At 41.8% G+C, this 20129-nt stretch overlaps 1 protein-coding gene across 2 annotated transcripts in view; it reads left to right on the forward strand.

Moving 5' to 3' along the window:
• The first annotated feature begins 383 nt into the window (after positions 1-383).
• ADGRE3 (adhesion G protein-coupled receptor E3) overlaps positions 384-20129 on the forward strand; it is a 58197-nt gene continuing 38451 nt past the window's right edge. Inside the window, exons 1-4 of one of the 2 annotated variants that reach the window (XM_047776798.1) lie at positions 384-490; positions 9147-9197; positions 17933-18055; positions 19670-19825. In XM_047776798.1, coding sequence (XP_047632754.1) covers positions 454-490; positions 9147-9197; positions 17933-18055; positions 19670-19825 — 367 coding nt within the window. In that variant the 5' untranslated portion in view covers positions 384-453. Of the gene's footprint in view, positions 491-9146; positions 9198-17932; positions 18056-19669; positions 19826-20129 lie in introns of those variants that run through there. The other variant, XM_047776799.1, reaches the window with a different exon arrangement.

The raw sequence follows: 20129 nt of genomic DNA on the forward strand, positions 1-20129 counted from the left end.
GGAGATCCCAAGACTTCTAAAAATTGACACTTCCAGAAACTTTTGATATCAGTAGAGATACTCTAAATCCTGGCTTACCCAGCTCGAAACCACAGGGTTATTTAAGGTTTATTTTGGCCCACAGTCACTTCCTGCTCTTCGGACAATTTTCTGTAGGTAAAGGACATTCTTTTCCTAGGATCCATTGGTTCTGTAAGCTCAAAGGCAAGCAACAATAACTAGGAAAACCTACTACAAAGGAAGCATATGAAAATAAGAAAAGTTACAGAAAACAAACAAATGAAAAGCAGAACCATGGTCTGATGGTGAAAGACAAAGAAGTTCACTTTTCTGATAGCAGTTTCCTAGGTCAGCTGACATATGTACCAATTCTCATGAGATTCCCTTAAGATAGGAAACGTGGTTAGGAAGGAGCACATCAGGGAGCTTTGAGAACTGGCTGGTGAGGATTGCATGCACCCAGGAATGCGAGGGTCATTGCTTCTTCCAGGTATGTGTAACCTTGACAATGACTGTGCCTTAACCTACCCCATATCAGAAACTACTTGGTTCAACAATTAGTTCTCTTTTCCTTATCTTCTTTTTTCTGCTCTGATTTGAACACACACTTTTTCCCCTTGCATGACTGTTTACTCCCTCGCCACCATATTCAAACTACACTCTTAGATATCCCTAAAATTTTCCTTATGAATTTTCCAGTTCAATGAGTTGTTCATCTTGCTCTTCACAGGTTTTGCTTTCTAATCAATATCCTCTCCTACTTAATAACCTCTGAGACCTAGTACTGCCCTGACGACTTTCTCTCTGCCTTTCTTGCTATTCTTTCTTCCCCTCCTTTTTCCCTTTCCTGAGTGTTAATAATAACCAACATTTTGGAGCACTCACTATGAATTTTGTGTATTAGCCCATGTAATCCTCATAAAAGGCTCATGATGTGGGTATTAATATTATTCCCACCTTACAGATAAGAAAACTGGGGCACAGAGTGGTAATGTTCCTTGTCCAAGGTCACCTAGCTTTTAAAAGGCAGAGCCAGGATTTGAACCCAAGCTCCCTGGCTCCAGATCTTTGTTAATATGTCTTTGTTTTTACTTCTCTTTTCTACTTCTCCCTTGAGGAATCTCAAGCTCCCACGGCTTCAACCACCACCTCTGTGCAGATGGTCCTCCAGCTTTGAAATCTTTTCCATGCTCTAGCTCCAGATCAAATAACAATATTAGACATTGCAATATCAACAATAGTTAACACATATTGAGCACCTACTTTAGCATGGTATCAGGGTAAGACTGCTTCTACATTCATTATTGTACATTGCAGATGCAAAATGGCATCACAGAGAGGTTGCTCAAAATCTCAGAATTATTTAGTTGCAGAGGCAGGTAATAAAGTCTATCAAAATAATATAAACTACTTGAAGGCAAATGCCAGGTCCCCTCACCTTTGCAGCTCCTTCCACATCTTACGTTTGAGAGGTATCCAATATATATCTGTGGAATTAAATTTAAGTGAGAGAATGTGTAACTTTTTTGTAGATCAATTGTACTTCAGTAAAGCTAAAAAATTCTGTTTTATTTTTATGTTTATTTTTATAATGATTTTTATTTTTTTCATTATAGCTAGTTTACAGCGTTCTCTCAATTTTCTACTGTACAGCATGGTGACCCAGTTACACGTACATGTATAGATTCTTTTTTCTCACATTATCATGCTCCATCATAAGTGACTAGATATAGTTCCCAGTGCTGCACAGCAGGATCTCTAAAAAACTCTTTTAATGAGAGAATTCAAACAAGATGTTTCCTGCTTTGGGACAACTGCAGGCAGAGTCCTGGAAACATCGATTATTTGTGAATTTCAGCTATCCATGCACTCTCTGCCTGGATCACTAGATGGAACAGGCATTGTCTTAGAATGAGCATCAGGTAAAAATTAAAATAGAATTCTAATGCAAATAAAATGATAATAGAGGCAGTTAGCATTTATGAAGTTATTTCAGTCAGACATTGTGTTTTACACATTCCCTCATTTATGTCATTATCCCAACCCCCGGAGGGAGGCAGTGCTGTCACCCTGTTTCACATATGGAAACTAAGAGAAGTTAGGCAACTTGTCCATATTTGCACAACTGGTGTCTGAGGTATTTGGTCACTGGGGACCTGTTTCCTCACTAACAAAAACAGTCAGCTGATGATTTCGAAAGCTTCCTAGAACTCTGGGGTTCTGGCATGTTAATGACTCTCCGAGAATCCTAATTTAAGACCCATGCCCATATTACTGAGCACGGAATTTCTGGGGGGCTGGAAGGAGACCCTGAAGACCAGTCTTGCTGAAACATGATGGTATCCAGACTGCCTGAGTGGTGGAAACCAGGAAATACTTCTTTTAATTTATTGAAGTATAGTTGATTTACAATGTTGTGTTAATTTCTCCTGTACAGCAAAGTGATTCAGTTATACATATATACATTATTTTCATATTCTTTTCCATTATAGTTGATCACAGGGTGTTGAATACAGTTACCTGTGCTGTGCCTTAGGATCTTGTAGTTTATCCATTCTATGTATAGTTTGCATCTGCTAATCCCAAATTCCCAATCCACCCTCTCCCCTCCCCCCTCTCCCCCTTGGCAACAAACTCTATTGTTAGCTTTTTGAGGAACCTTCATACTTTTTTCCATAGCAGCTGCACCACTTACATTCCCACTAACGGTGTAGGAGGAGAAACCAGGAAATATTTTTCAGCCATATGTTTTACTAGTTGCCTCTGCAAGCTCTAGTCATCATTTGGGCAGCTGTAATATTAGTGTAGCTGCTGCAAATTAATTATTACACAAAAGTGGGGAAAAGGGACATTTAAATTCAATACGCCAGAGTTCCCGTCATGGCACAGCAGAAACGAATCCAACTAGGGGCCCTAAGGTTTCAGGTTTGATCCCTGGCCTTGCTCAGTGGGTTAAGGATCCGGCTTTGCCGTGAGCTATGGTCACAGACTAGGCTCGGATCTGGCATTGCTGTGGCTGTGGTGTAGGCTGGCGGCTACAGCTCGGATTCGACCTCTAGCCTGGGAACCTCCGTATGCTGTGGGTGCAGCCCTAAAAAGACAAAAGACAAAAAAAAACAAATAAATTCAACATGCCAAGATCCTGCCATCGAGCAGTTCACATCCCAGCTGAGGATATATTCGTTGGACCACCAAAAATATTCAAAATGCTGCATGAAAGTAATTGATTATGATACAGACCCGGCAATTTCTTTGAGGAAGGATAAGAGCCTAAAAGGATGAATAATGCCCCCCAAAAGATGTCATCATCCTAATGCCCTGGGACCTGTGAATAAGTTACCTTTCACATATAGGAGAAATACAAATTCTCCTCTACCCTTTTAGGGTCTCCAGCTGGGGAAAAGAATTACATTGACCTAAGGCAGATTAATAGGAGAGAAGCATATAGGGTTAATTAAACTTTAACGTGTACCTGGCCGCCCTCACAAGAAAATGAAGACCCAAGGAAGTGACAAGAGCACAAAGCTTTTGTACCTTTTAGACAAAGAAATGGTATATTTGTGCAGGAAACAAGACAAAGGGGTTTGGGCTAGGTGCAGTAAATTATGAGGAGGTGACTAGGAGATACATGGGAGAGAAAATTAGTGGAAGACAGGGTTATTTTAGTAAGTGTGTTTGTGCAGGTCCACTTTAGTTTCCATTCCCAGTCTCTGGGAGGAAAAATGTGCTTCTCAACCTGGTACAGGGACAGCACCTTTCTCGCAGGAAATTTTATAGCTGACTTTTAGGTAGAAAAGAGTAGGTCATAAAGCCCTTCCCACATCTCCTGTCTCTCAAGTGCCTTCATCTCAAAATAACCAAAGCGGCTTCTCCTATAGCACTGCAGGTTGAGGATCTGGCATTGTCACTGCAGAGGCTTGGGTTGCTGTTGTGGCACAGGTTTGATCCCTGGCCTGAAAACTTCCACATGCTGCAGTTGCAGCCAAAAACAAATAATAATAGCAGTCAAAGTGGCATATTTGGGGGTGACACGTCCTGAACTCTATCAGCAGGGTTAAAGGAACTTTGCAGATGGGCTAACCGACGTTAAGAGGGGAAGATTAACCTTGATGATACTGTTGGATCCAATACAATCATAGGGTCCTTATAAGAGGGAGGCAGGAAACGAGAAAGGAGAGAAGATGCTATATTGCTGCTGGTTTTGAAGATAGAACAAGGGGCCTTGAGCCAAGGAGTGTGGGCAACCTCTAAACGCTGGAAAAGGCCAGGAAATGCATTCTCCTCTGCAGCATCCAAAAGGAACTAGCCTTGCTAACACCTTGATTTTAGCCCAGTGAGACTGACTGCTGACAGAATTGCATACAGAATTGTAAGGGGATGGGAGTTCCACTGTGGCTCAGTGGTAACAAACCCGAGTAATATCAATGAGGATGTGGGTTCAACCCATGGCCTTGCTCAGTGGATTAAGGATCTGACATTGCAATGAGCTATGAGGTAGGTCACAGATATGGCTCAGATCCGACATTGCTGTGGCTGTGGTGTAGGCTGGCAGCTATAGCTCTGATTCAACCCCTAGCTTGGGAACTTCCATGTACCGCATGTGTGGCCCCCCCCCCCAAAAAAAGGCAAAAAGAAACAAAATTGTAAGGGGATAAATTCATGTTTTTTCTAGGCACTAAATTCACATAATTTGTTACAGGAACAATTGGAAACATACAGGGAGACCCCAAAAGTGTTAAAATTGCCCTCCCTCCCAGTCTTAAAGGGTTGCTGCTAGCCCATAGGGTTCTTTTCCTCCCAAAGCCTGCATTGTCCCCAAATGACCAAGTTAGCCTGTCATATCTTCTATTGGACTTTGAGATTCCAGTCAGATCTAGGGAGCAGCATCTTCTGGGGAAAAAAAGGCACCCCTTCCTCAAGCCACTGTCACAGTAAACATGCCAACTTCAGTGTCTATAATCTGAATAGCACCTCCTTGGCTGCAGCACCGTGTGGGATTTCTGAAAGGGAGGTCCTGTGGGATGGTAGGTTAGCAGCAGGAATCCAGAGCCTGGGTTTCATCTCAGCTCTGCCACTGACTAGCCCTGGCAACTGGAGAGAGTTAATTACCCTCTCTGTGCCTGTTTTCTTAATCTGCACAGTGGAGATAATATTAATAGTAGTCACCTCTTAAAGTCGTTGCAAAGTTGAACTTACTTTACCCATGCCTAAAATGCTCAGAACAATGGCTGGCATATAGTAAGAGCTCAATTCCCCGTAGATGTTATGGAGTCTGCCCTTATAACTTGGCCTAATCCCCCTACTACCACCAAGGAACTCCTCTTCCCAAGACATGAGCCGCTCTCTTCAAGGGAGACTTCACTAGTGTGGTCATAGGCAAGGAGGAGGGGTGTTTGCATCAGAGGGCATGCTGCATTTTAATCCAGAAATTCCCATTTCCTCCAAGTCTTGCTTCACAATCAACAGCCGCCACATCCCCTGAGCCTCCCCAAGGGAACCGAGACACCCCTTCAACTTCACCAAACTCTCAGCCTCAAACAGTCTCCTAAGTCATCCAATCCCAGTCCTTTATAGACAGAAATCAGTTTATCCAGCTCCACCCAGCTAGTCCACCCTTAACCCAACCCATCATCCAACTTGGTAAACAGAGATCTTCCAGATCCTTAACCCACTGAGCGGAGGCCAAGGATCGACTCTGCATCCTCACAGGGACAATGTTGGGTCCTTAACCTGCTGAGCCACAACAGGGAACCCCTCCCCCCGCCACTTTCTTTTTTATTTTAGCTCTACTGAGGTGTATTGACATACAAAACAATGGCACACATTTAATGCATGCATCTTGATGCACTTGGACATAAGCATACATACACCATACACCCAGGATATCATTACCGCAATCAAGGTACTAAGCATATCCATCACCTCCAAAATTTTCATTGCATTCTTCTGTGAAAGAGTCTTTCTTATTTCCTTCATTCCTTTCTTTTTTTTTTTTTTTTTTTTTTGGTAAGAATAATTAACATGAGGGGTTCCCGTCTGGCGCAGTGGTTAACGAATCCGACTAGGAACCATGAGGTTGCAGGTTCGATCCCTGCCCTTGCTCAGTGGGTTAACGATCCGGCGTTGCCGTGAGCTGTGGTGTGTAGGTTGCAGACGCGGCTCGGATGCCGCGTTGCTGTGGCTCTGGCGTAGGCTGGTGGCTACGGCTCCGATTGGACCCCTAGCCTGGGAACCTCCATATGCCATGGGAGTGGCCCAAGAAATGGCAAAAAGACAAAAAAAAAAAATTGGAGATACTAAGCTATAGAAAAAAGTGTGATTCCTATGCATGATAAAGGACTGAGTTGGCATTAAATAAGTTAATTTTCATACATTTAAATGCAATATAATTGTGCTATTCTCAAGATCATTGCAGAATGTATAAAAGGAGAATGAGTTGTACAACGGGTTTGACTCTGGCTCAACCACTTACTACCTGTGTGTCCAAGAAATAGCAAAAAAAAAAAAAAGACAAAAAAAAAGAATAATTAACATGAGTTCTATCCTTATTTTTTTTAATTAATTAATTTTGTCTTTTTGCCTTTTCTTGAGCCACTCCTGTGGCATATGGAGGTTCCCAGGCTAGGGGTCCAATTGGAGCTTAGCCACCGGCCTATGCCAGAGCCACAGCAACACGGGATCCAAGCCTCGTCTGTGACCCACACCACAGCTCGTGGCAATGCAGGATCCTTAACCTACTGAGCAAGGCCAGGGATCCAACCCACAATCTCATGGTTCTTAGTCAGATTCGTTAACCACTGCGCCAAGACAGGAACTCCTATCTTTTTAATATATATGTTAAAGTGAACTGAGTTGTTAACTGTAGTGATGTTTTACAGCTGTTCTCCAGAACTTATCTTGTATAATACAAACTTTATCCCCATAGAAAAATAGTTCTTCCTTTTCCCTACTCCTAACCCCTGGTAACCACTATTCTATTCTATGCTTCCATGAATTTGATTACTTCAGATATTTCATGTAAGTGAAATCATGCAATATGTGTCCTTTTGCATCTGGCTTAATTTCATTTAGCATAATGTCCTCTAGGTTCATCTATGTTGCTGCAAATGGCAGGATTGCCTTATTTTTTAAGGTTAATAACATTTCACCACAATTTCTTTATCCATTCATCTGCAGGACCCACTTTCTTAGGGAGTAACCAAAGTTGCAAATAAGATTACTAGTCACTGGAACTAAACTTCAACCAGTAAATACTAGAAGAGCCATATTGTTTGCCCATAATGAAATATTTCCACACCATTTGAAAATAATTATTGTCCATAACCAGCTCTCAGGACATTCCTGCCAGCCCAGACCCTGACCTGGGGTGCCATTGACTGCCTTACAATTCAGCAGCTGAAAGATTAATACCTGCTGCCTCAGAGAGGGTCTCCAATGTCCATTCTGATTGATCAATTCCTACACCATTCCAGTTGTTAAATATTTTGAATATTGTACTGGCAAAGGGCAAATTATTCTTGGCATTAGTATGTAATAAGAGAATGACGAGAAAGCAAAATGAGAACTATCGATCAAAGCAGTTTAAGATTTATTAAGAAAGGAAGAAAGGAGCTCCCACTGTGGTGCAGTGGGTTAATGATCTGGCTTGTCTCTGTGGAGGCACTGGTTCCATCCCTGGCTCAGCGTAGTGAGTTAAGGATCCGGTGTTGCTGTAGCTGTGGCGTAGTTCACAGATGTGGCTTGAACTTAATCCCTGGCCCAGGAACTTCCATATGCCACGGATGCAGCCGAAAAAGAAAAATAAATAAGATAAATAAAATGAAATTTTTTTAAAAAAGAAAGCAACAGAGGAGTTCCCGTCGTGGCGCAGTGGTTAACAAATCCGACTAGGAACCATGAGGTTGCGGGTTCGGTCCCTGCCCCTGCTCAGTGGGTTAACGATCCGGCGTTGCTGTGAGCTGTGGTGTAGGTTGCAGACGCGGCTCGGATCCCACGTTGCTGTGGCTCTGGCGTAGGCCCCTGGCTACAGCTCTGATTAGACCCCTAGCCCGGGAACCTCCAAATGCCTCGGCAGCGGCCCAAGAAATAGCAGCAACAACAACAACAACAACAACAAAGACAAAAGCCAAAAAAAAAAAGAAAGAAAAGAAAGCAACAGAAAAGCTACCCATCTATCTAACATCTTCACTTCTTTGCAGAAGCAGGAACATGGCTGATGATAACACCAGATGTTGGGAAAGTTTGGGGAAGAAAAAAGAGCACTTTAACAGCACGCACATAGAGGCAGCCTTTATTTTCCAAAAAGATGAAAACAATACTTCCCTTCTAAGATTTGTTTCTAGAATCTTGCCATTCCTCTATCAAGAGGAAGATCCTAGGAGTTCCATTTGAACTCAGTGGAAAACAACTTGACTAGTTTCCAAGAGGATGCAGGTTCAATCCCTGGCCAGTATGTTAAGGATCCAACACTGCCTCAAGCTGTGGTGTAGGTAGCAGACACAACTCCGATCCCGCATTGCTTTGGCTGTGGCATAGACCAGCAGGTGAAGCTCCCATTTGACTCCTAGCCTGGGAACTTCCATATGCTGCAGGTACAGCCCTAAAAAGCAAAAAAAAAAAAAAAAAAGGAAGACTCTAGTTCTGGTGCAGTTAAAGCAGAATGGTCTTGTGACTTAATTGTAACCGAGGGAATATGGTAGAGTGGAGCTGCATGACTTCCTGGACTGGAGCTTAAAAGGAGAGGTAAATTTGTTGGCGGGAACACTCATGCTTAGAGCTCAGAACACTCATGCTTAAAGCTCTGAAGTGCCACGGAAGCTGCCTGGCCAAGACTGCCATGTTGGAAGGAAGTTCAAACTACCTCAGACCCTGAGACTACATGAAGAAACAGCAATGCCTAGCCAGTTCCAGCCCAACCACTGACTAACTGCAACTGTATAAGAAACCCCAAGCCAGAACACCCAGGCAACCCTTCCCCAGGTTCCCAAATCACAGAAACCATGAGAGATAATAAAATGGATGTTGTTTCTTAAGTCAACTACATTTTGTGATGCTTTGTTATTCATCCATCAATTGATAACTGATACTCAGCCCTTGGAGAATTCCTCAATTGTTTCATGTGTCTCTCTTCTGCTTCCCTGTTCCAGGACTCTGCTTTCTGCTAAGCTTGTCAGGAGTCGTGGCTCGGAAAACCACAGGTGAGTGCTCAAACCCTGACTTTTCCATAGCCAGAGATCAAGGAGGGTGTAGACTAATGATACAACTGGGACCACTCACATCCTCCAACCAACTGGGAGAGAGGAGGCTACTTCGGGAAAAGAACTCATGCAGTCTTAGTCTTATAATTCTTTTTAATTCATTTCATCAAATTTGGATATCTCAAGTTATCTTTTTATTGTATTGTTATTTGTCTATTTATCTGATGATTTTTTTTCTTTTACTAGCCAAACCTGTAACATATGGAAGTTCTTGGGCTAGGGGTTGAATCAGAGCTGCAGCTGAGGCCTGTGCCACAGCCACAGCAACACTGGATCCAAGCCACATCTTTGACATACCCCACAGCTTGTGACAATGCCAGATCCTTAACCCACTCACCGAGGCCAGGGATCAAACCCACATCCTCACAGAGACAACATCTGATCCTTAACCAGCTGTGCCACAATGGGAACTCCTATTTATTTGGTTTTGGTAACCACAATGAGCCCGATGTCGAATAGTGACTAAAACACACAAAGTCATGCATCTATTTGACAGCCCTAGAGTGGTTACTAACTGTTACTAAGGTTACCACTACAGATGCAAGAAAAATGTGTCTGGTCTAATTGTAACAGCCCAGATTGAATGGAGGAATACAGAGAAAAATATTTTGTAACTCATATATAACCTTGTGAATATAAAAGCATACTTTATGCCAAAGAATAATTTGAGTTTATAAGAAGTATTTAGAAAATTATTGCCCTACACCCTTGCCTTCTGATTGATTCCACATGTAAAAGCATAAATGTTAAGTCTAATTAAAGGCAAGCCAATGATTCTTTAAAAAATAAAATAAAACAAAACACTGAAAATCTCATGAAGTAAATGTTCTGGTGGGGAGAGAGAGCATGATGGTAACCTTTTCATTCTAATCATGATCAAGTCAACGAAATATGAAAAAGATCATTTCGGCTTAACTTTTTTTATTTTATTGGAGTATAGTTGACTTAAAATGTTGTATCAGTTTCAGGTGTACAGCAAAGTGAGTCTTTCTTTTTTCCCACATAGGTTATTACAAGTTACAGAGTAGATTTCTCTAAGCTATACAGTAGGTTCTCATTAGCCATCTGTTTTATACAGTAGTGTGTACGTTATTCCCATCCTCCTAATTCCTACCTCCCCAGCCCCCGTGGTCCTCCTATCTTAACCATAAGTTTGGTTTTGAATCTGTGAGTTTGTTTCTGTTATAAATAAGTTATTTGGAGGAAGAATCAAGATGGTTGAGGAGTAAGATGTAGCGTTCACCTTCCCCCCCAAACACATCAAAAAAACACATCTACATGTAGAACTATTCACACAGAACATCTACTGAACGCTGGCAGAAGAACTCAAACCTCCAAAAAGGGGAAGAAACCCTCCACATAACTGGGTAGAAGAAAAGAAAAAAGAGAGAGAGAGAAAAAAAAAAGGAATCAGGTCTGGACTAGCATTCGTGAGAGGGAGCTATGAAAAAGAAAAGGAACCCACACCCTGGGGAGGAACCCACACCCTAAGTGATGGAGAAAGCAGCTGAGATGGAGGAACCTCAAAGTCACCAAGAAAAGTGCAGCAGCTGGACTGAGGAGGGCAAAGCAGAGAGAGAGCCACAGGGATCATCTGCACCACTGCCCAGGACACCACAGCCTGAGATGCTCGGGTGGGGGCTGGGTGCTGAGACTCAGGCTCTGGAGTCAGCAGGGACAAACCACAGCAGTCATCTCAGAAACCAGAGGGGGGAGTTCCTGTCGTGGCGCAGTGGTTGGCGAATCCGACTAGGAACCATGAGGTTGTAGGTTCAATCCCTGCCCTTGCTCAGTGGGTTAACGATCCGGCATTGCCGTGAGCTGTGGTGTAGGTTGCAGACGCGGCTCAGATCCAACGTTGCTGTGGCTCTGGCATAGGCTGGCTGGTGGCTACAGCTCCGATTCAACCCCTAACCTGGGAACCTCCATATGCCACGAGAGCGGCGCAAGAAAATGGCAAAAAGACAAAAAAAAAAAAAAAGAAACCAGAGGGGGATGTGGCCTGCCACCACTAGGGGGTCTGTAAACAGGCTCCATCTGCAGCCCCAGTCACCTCCAAGGTCGACAAAAAAGAGGGCACTGCAACTGAGCACCACCCACTGTTGCTCTCACTCCCCTGGGAACACACCCACCCTGCTGCTGCCACTGCCAAACACCCAAGGTAGTGCCCAGAAGCTTGATCACTGTCCCTTCCCAGGACCCTGCAACTAGAAGCAGCCTGTGCACACCTCCTGTGTGGGCTAAGCAGGACAGGGTGCTTCTTGCATGGTCTGCTGGTGTTAGGGCAAACCACTGCAGTTATCTCTGACTCCAGATGTGGGCATGGCATGCCACCACTAGGGATCCATGAACAGGCACCACTTGCAGCCCCAATCACCTCAAAGGGCACCACAGAGGAGGACATTGAGACTGAACACCATCTGTTGTTGTTCTCACTCTCCTGGGAACACACTCACCCTGAACTGCCACTGCCAAATGCTCTGGGCACCTCCTAAATCTGCTTAAGCCTCATGACCACTCCCCAGGGCCTTGCAACTAGGAGTAGCCTGCACCACCTTCCTGCAAGTCCTTGCTACTGTCAAGAGCCCAGCAACCAGGCACTGACTACTAACCCTAACCATTGCCTCCTTCTCCCTGGAAACACACTCAGGCACCCTGGGGATAACAGTCTGCTCACACCAAAGAAAGAGACAGCAAATATCCAAACTCCTGTGCCAAAAATAAATAGTAATCCTCCACAAAATACAAAGGGGTGCCCTTGCATAGAAATATCCCTCCAAGACTACAGTTTTGTTTCCTTAAACTCACAGAAAAAGAAAAATATAAGCAAGATGAAGAAGCTCAGGAACCATTCCCAGTTAAAAGAGCAGGAGAATTCACCTAAAGCAGCAAACAATGAAACAGACCTCTGCAATCAGATAGACGCTAAGTTCAAAAGGGAGAAAGTGAAAATACTGAAGGAATTAAGGCTGAATATCAAGGCATTAAGAGCAGATATAAACAGTAATGCAGATTGCTTTAGAAAGGAACTAGAATGCCAGAGGCCAGCTCCGGCGGCCAGGGAGTGTACACTTTTCCCGAAGGAGAGGGACACGCAAAGGCTTTTGCAACAGAGACAGCCTCTTTGTTCCTTCTTTCAGGGCGCTGGACTGCTCAAATTTTATTGACATAAGTGGTTGATTATATAGACAGTTTCTAACTACAGATTACATCATAGTGTTAAAAGTACATCGGTTAAATTTTACATGGTACAGCAGCTATACATCACGTTCTAAGATCTTTGTCTTAACCTAATTTAGTGAGCACAATTTAAAGGCAATTGGGTACAATACATCATGTGGAAAAGAGGAAACTCAGTACAAATCATCCCATGGCCAGTCAGTCTCCACAAGTTGAAGAGGTCACAGACACAAGAATTTGGCATTTACAAATCTTGTTTTTAAACTGGTGCTTATCTTTAAAGCGTTATGGCAGGGAGACAGTGTAAGAAAATACAAACCGGAGTTCCCGACGTGGCGCAGTGGTTAACGAATCTGACTAGGAACGATGAGGTTGCGGGTTCGGTCCCTGGCCTTGCTCAGTGGGTTAAGGGTCCGGCGTTACCGTGAGCTGTGGTGTAGGTTGCAGACGCGGCTCGGATCCCACGTTGCTGTGGCTCTGGCGTAGGCCGGTGGCTACAGCTCCGACTCGACCCCTAGCCTGGGAACCTCCATATGCCACGAGAGCAGCCCAAGAAATGGTAAAAAGACAAAAAAAAAAGAAAAAGAAAATATAAACCGACTTAACTAGCTATCACTTAAAAGCTTCTATAACTCATAGCTAGGTGTCTTTTGGTCAAGAATAATGTATATCTAACTTCTATGAACTTCATTAAAATCCTAACTCTAAAGTTTACTGTATAACTAGTTAGTAGATAAACACTATGTGTTAACTAAGTTGGATTTAAATAGGGAAAGTCCTTCAGGATGAAATTTTTATTATATTATTGTTGTAATTTTGTTAAATCACAAATCACCACAGGAAAATAAGAATAATAAGCAAATGATCAGGAAAGACTGAGGAAAACTGAATAAAAAAACAGCAGGAAAGACTAGGTCACCAGAGATACAATCCATGTTCTCTGGTGCAAACATGGAAATTGTTTTCCCAGGAAAGCACCAATTCTTCCCCATCAACATCAAAATGAGAGCTGTGTAACCTGAGGCCTGCCCTCGGCTTGTACCATACAGGCAGGCTTTAGCCTGCCCTCGGTTTTGCACCTTTCAGGCAGGCGTTTATCCTGACCAGAAGCCCACCTTCGGCTTGTACCGTTCAGGTGAGCTCCCTTCCTTGGTTAGGAACCTGCCTTCAGGTTTCTCTGCTGTCAGGCAAGGTCCTTTTTTCGAGTCCCTGCATCTTCTCAGCTCCCCGCACTAGAAGATATGAGGAATCAAGAATAATTAGAAAATTCATTTTCCAGACACAAACTGAGCTAAAGGCATTAAAGAGCAGACTGAATAATGCAGAGGAACAAATTAGTTACTTGGAAGATAGAATGGAAAACATCCAATCAGGACAGCAGACAGAAAACCAAATGAAAAAACACAAAAGCAATATAAGAAATCTATGGGACAATATAAAGCAGACCAATCTATACATAATAGGAACTCCAGAAGAAGAAGAAACAGAAAAGGGGATTGAAAATATATTTGAAGAAATTATGGCTGAAAACTTTCCAAATCTAAAGGAAACAGATATCAGGATGCAGGAAGTACAGAAGACTCTGAACAAGTTGAACCCAAACAGGCCCACACCAAGACATATTATAATAAAAATGGCAAAAGTTAAAGCTAAAGAGAGGATTCTAAAGGCAGAAAGAGAATCAGAAAGCATTAATTATAAGGGACCCCCCCCACACATAAGGCTATCAGCTGATTTCTCTACAGAAACACTACAGGCCAGAAAAAAGTGGCAAGATATATTCAGAGTTCTAAAAGGGAAAAATTTGCAGCCTAGAATACTCTACCTAGCAAGAATATCATTTAAAATAGAAGGAGAAATAAAGAATTTCTCCAACAAACAAAAGCTAAAAGAGTACAGCAATATTAACCCAGTCTAAAAGTTAAAAAAAAAAAAAAGAAAAAGAAAAACTACTGTAAAAATAATGATAAACACAAGGAACAGCAAAAGGACAAACATGAAAATGTTAAAAAAAAAAAAAAGGACTTCAAAATGATAGAATGTGGGGAAGGAAAGTAAAAAAATCTAGACTTTTTTTTAATAATGTGTTTGAGCCTATATGACTATCAGGCTAAAGCAAGCAGATATAGGAAGGGATTAAAATAATTAAAAAACAGGGCAACCACAAATCAAAACCAAATATTACATTCACAAAAAATAAAAAATACACAAGCATAAAATAAATGGAAATCATCAAACCAAAAAAAGAAAGGAACAAAAGAGAAACATAGAATCAACTGGAAAACAAGTTTAAAATTGGCAATAAATACAAAAAAAAAGTTCTTGGTGTCATTTTTATTAGATTCCACATATAAGTAATATATGATATTTGTTTTTGTTTGACTTACTTCACTCAGTATGATAATCTCAAGGTCCATCAATGTTGCTGAAAATGGCATTATTTCATACTTTTTTATGGCTGAGTATTATTCTATTGTATATATGTACCACATCTTCTTTACCCATTTCTCAATCAATGGACATTTAGGTTGCTTCCATGTCTTGGCTATTGCAAATAATGCTACAATGAACATTAGGTTCATTATCTTTTCTTTTCTTTTCTTTTTTCTGTTTAGGGCCTCAACCATGGCCTATGGAAGTTCCCTGAGCTAGGGGTAGAATAAGAGCTGAAGCTGCAGGCCTGCACTACAGCCACAACAGCGACAGATCTGAGTGAAGTCTGTGACCTATGCTGTAGCTTGTGGCAATGAAGGATCCTTAACCCACTGATCGAGGCCAGGGATTCAACCATATCCTCATGGATACTAGTTGGGTTCTTAATCCACTGAACCACAACAGGACCTCCTCATGTATCTTCTCAAATTAGAGTTTTCTTTATATATATGCCCAGGAGTGGAATTGCTGGATCATTTGGTAGTTCTATAATTAGTTTTTAAAGGAAATGCCATACTGTCCTCCATAGTGGGTGAACCAATTTACATTCCTACCAACAGAGTAGAAGGATTCCCATTTCTCCACATCATCTCCAGCATTTATTGTTTATAAACATTTTGATGATGGCCATTTGACAGGTGTGAGGTGATACCTCTGTAGTTTTTGACTTGCATTTCTCTAATAATTAGTGATGTTGACTATACTACCCAAGGCAATCTACAATCAAGTTCAGTGCAATCCCTGTCAAGTTACCAATGACATTCCTCACAGAACTAGAACAAAACATTTAAATATTTATACAGAAACACAAAAGACTCTGAATAGCTAAAGCAATTTTGAAAAATAAAAACAGACTGGAGGAATCAGGCTTCCTGACTATACGCAAAGCTACAGTCATTGAAGAGTATGGTCCTAACACAAAAGAGAAGTACAGATCAGTGGAACAGGATAGAAAGCCCAGAAATAAACCCTAGCACCTATGGTCGACTAATCTATGACAAGGGAGGCAAGAACATACAGTGGAGGAAAGACAGTCTCTTCAATAAGTGGTGCTGGGGAAAATGGACAGCTACATGTATAGAAATAAAATTAGAACACTCTCCTGTTATTATTTGGTTTTGCCTCCAAGCTGAGGAAACTGAAACTTTTTCCTTTTGTGTGCTGTCAGTACATTAAAAAATTAGAGATACTAGGACTTTCCATCATGGTTAATGATTCCAACTAGGAACCATGGGGTTGCAGGTTTGATCCCTGGCCTTGCTCAGTGGGTTACGGATCTGGCATTGCTGTGACCTGTGGTGTAGGTCACAGATGCAGCTCGGATCCCGCGTTGCTGTGGTTCTGGCATAGGCTGGCGGCTACAGCTCCAATTAGACCCCTAGCCTGGGAATCTCCATGTGCCATGGGAGTGGCCCAAAAAATGGCAAAAAGACAAAAAAAAAATTGGAGATACTAAACTCAAGCTATAGAAAAAAGTGTGATTCCTATGCATGATAAAGGACTGAGTTGGCATTAAATAAGCTAATTTTAATACATTTAAATGCAATATAATTGTGCTATTCTCAAGATCATTGCAGAATGTATAAAAGGAGAATGAGTTGTACAACGGGTTTGACTCTGGCTCAACCACTTACTACCTGTGTGTCTTTTGCAGGTGTCCTAACCTCTCTATGCCTCAATTCCCTCATATGTAAAATGGGCTATTGTGAGGAGTAAGTGAATTAATATATATAAAATGCTTTGAACAGTGCCTGGCACATAATAAGGGTCAGCTATGGTTATAAAACTTTGAATTTGTAGGGTACCACAGGACTTATCTTCTGATAAGGGTACATGTTATCTTTGTGACTCCATGTATAACTTCACTTAGACAGAGATCACTAAAGATCTTAATCTGAGGTCTTTTGAAAATGAATGGAAATAATGGTGCTGAGGAAATACTTCAAGCTTCAGCTCTAGTGGTGAAATCTGGGTTCTATTCAGAGTTCATGGGGAATGGAGGCTGGGAACATGATGGCAGGCAATGTGTGGATCCTGGTTATTCAGAATGCATTCCTTGGTTTTTGCCTGGAGATGTAGAACCTCAGGCTCCACCCTAGGCTTGCTGACTCAAAATCTTGTGAGTTCTCCAAGGGATTAAAGTTAACCTGTTCTGGGCATATATCCAGAGAAAACTCTAATTTGAAAAGGTAAATTCAGCCCAATGTTCATTGCAGCACTATTTGCAATAGCCAAGACATGAAAGCAACATAAATGTCCATTGATTGAGAAACAGATAAAGAAGATGTGGTACATATACACATGGAATATTACTCAGGCATAAAAAAGAATGAAATAAAACCCTTTGCAGGAGTTCCCATCATGGCTCAGTGATTAACGAATCCAACTAGGAACAATGAGGTTCAATCCCTGGCCTTGCTCAGTGGGTTAAGGATCCGGCATTGCCGTGAGCTGTGGCATAGGCCACAGATGAGGCTCAGATCACGCGTTGCTGTGGCTGTGGCGTAGGCCGGCAGCTACAGCTCCAATTAGACCCCTAGCCTGGGGACCTCCATATGCCACGGGTGTGGCCCTAAAAAGCCAAAAAAAAAAAAAAAACCATTTGCAGCAATATGGATGGACACTGAGACTATCATAGTAAGCAAAGTCAGACAGAGAAAGAAAAATATCTTATATCACTTATATCTGGAATCTAATAAAAGTAATACAAGAACTTATTTATGAAAGAGAAACAAACTCACAGATTTCAAAACCAATCTTATGGTTACCACAGGGGAAAGCATTGGGGGAGGGTGGGAATAACATATACACAGTACTGTGTAAAATAGATGATTAACGAGAACATACTGTGTAGCACAGGGAAATCTACTCAGTAACTTGTAATAACTTATATGGGGGAAAAGAATGGATATATTTATATGTATGACTGATTCAATTTGCTGTACACCTGAAACTAAGGCAACATTGCAAATCAACCATACTCCAATAAAATTAAATTTAAAAAAAATAACAGGAGAATTTTGACCCTAGTGACATCTGACCTGCATCTCTTCTTCTTGCAGGGACCTGTCACCTGTGCCCCCAAAATGCTTACTGTGTCAATGGCACTTACTGTACCTGCAACCATGGATACACATCTGTATCTGGACAGATATACTTCACTTTCCCCTTGGAGACTTGTAAAGGTAAAGGGGTGATTTTCAAATCCCCCAGAGGTAGAAGTGAAAGGAAGGCAGCGTAACGATCGTGAGGACGTAACAGCAATGTGCAATGCTGAAGGCTCTGCCAACTCGAACTTCACCCGAAAGAATTGTTTTTATGGAATCAGAAAAATAGGCTCTTCCAGAACCTAGCCGTCTCAATTTTCTCCTCCGTGATGTGAGGATAGTAATACTGAATTCAAGAGGATAGTAGGGGGATTGAATAAGGTTAATATATGTGACCTACTTCATGAATCATAAAGTATTGTGCAATTTCTTTTGCAATTTTTTTAAGGAGAGAGATTATGCACTGAAGCCACAGCAAAGAAAGAATAAAAGCTTGCGCAGAAACTTTTCTAACATAAACTTTTCTAACATAAACTTTTCTAACATAAACTTTTCTAACATAAACTTTTCTAACATAAACCTAAGATACAAGGTTTAATCTCAACTCAATAATTTAAATGTCCAATCCTAGGGAAGAATAAATACTCCAGACTTGAGTTAATTATTAGGTTTTTCCCCTGCCCTAGATCAAGCTCCCTGGTTGACAGCCTACAGTTGGGAGTAGGGTATATAATTGGTGTATATATAGGGTGTATAACTCTCCTCTTTCCCCACCTAACATCCCGCTTTTTTTCAGCCTATCTTGTTAGAGCTGTAACCCAGCAGGAAGATGAGGAAAGGGGAAAGTTTTTACTCAGCCGAAATTCCATGATCAAGGTGTTGGCAATTCCATTGCTAACGAGATCTGCTTTCTTGCTGTATCTTCACATGGTCTTTCCTTAATGCATAAAGGCAGTGGCAGTGTTTTGGGGAAAAACTCTCTTGTCTCTTCTTATAAATTCACTAATCCTATCAGATCAGGGCCCCATTCTTATGATCTCATTTAATCTCAGATACCTCCTAAGAGACCCGTTTCCAAATACAACCATACTGGGAGTTAGGGCTTCAACATATGAATTGCAGGGGGAATACAAGCATCCAATCCATAACAGCAGACATGGCCAGCACCCCATTTATATACCCTTGGCATTTTCCATTCCTTTTCACACCAAGTCTGAGGCTTTCTCTGGCTCCTGGAGACCACTAATCCCACACTCAGGACAAATGGAAGTACCAGGGAGTTAACACTCTCTGGGAACACTCCTCTACCAATAAATGATGAGATTTAGCAGGTAAGTACCTCACACCCTCACCTCTCAAGTATGGTTACTTGAAGAACATGCTCTACACTTCCTCCCAGAGGTTTCCAGGGGAATTAAAGTTGCCCACAGTGGAAACTCGCTCGCCAATAATACTCCCTTTATTTTCTGCCTTCCCTTACCTGTTGTGTTTCACTACTTCCCTTCCAGTGTTTTCTGGGATCATCTCCCAGATAAAGCACTTGCACTTGAATCCTTGTCTTGATGTCTGCCTCTTGGAGAACCCAGTCAAAGTCAACAAAGAAAAGAAAGAACAAAAGACAATCATTACTTTAACTGAGTTGTCTTAGAAAGTCAGGTTGGACCCTGGGCAAAAGGTATAGTTTCTGACACAGAGCAGATGCTCAATAAATCTTTGTCAAATGAATGACCAACTCTCTCCTTTGTGTTCCAGATATTGATGAATGTAAACCACCCATTAATATATATTGTGGAGTGAATGCTAAATGTCAGAATACAGAAGGAAGTTTCTACTGTCACTGTATCACTGGGTATAGACTCCTCTCTGGGGATGAAAAATTCAGTAATTCCAATGAGAACACTTGTCAGAGTAAGAAAATTCTTGTCTTTTTGTCTCTCTTCATGATTTTTAATTGAGTTTAACATCAGAAAATATATATTTGTGGTGGGGCCAGTATGTGTCTGTTTTCTGGAGGGAAATGGGTGATGGAAAGAAGAGGAGAAAAGGAAAAAAAGAAGTTTAGAGGGATAATGGGGTTAAGAAGGCAAGTGATGTGGTTGCCAGGGGAAGGGATGAGGAAGTGGGATGGACGGGCACTTTGGTCTTAGTAGATGCAAACTATTATATTTAGAATGGATAAGCAATGGGGGTCTTACTGTACAGCACAGGGAAC

This window comes from Phacochoerus africanus, chromosome 4, assembly GCF_016906955.1.
Source record: "Phacochoerus africanus isolate WHEZ1 chromosome 4, ROS_Pafr_v1, whole genome shotgun sequence".
In the NCBI taxonomy this organism is placed as follows: domain Eukaryota; kingdom Metazoa; phylum Chordata; class Mammalia; order Artiodactyla; family Suidae; genus Phacochoerus; species Phacochoerus africanus.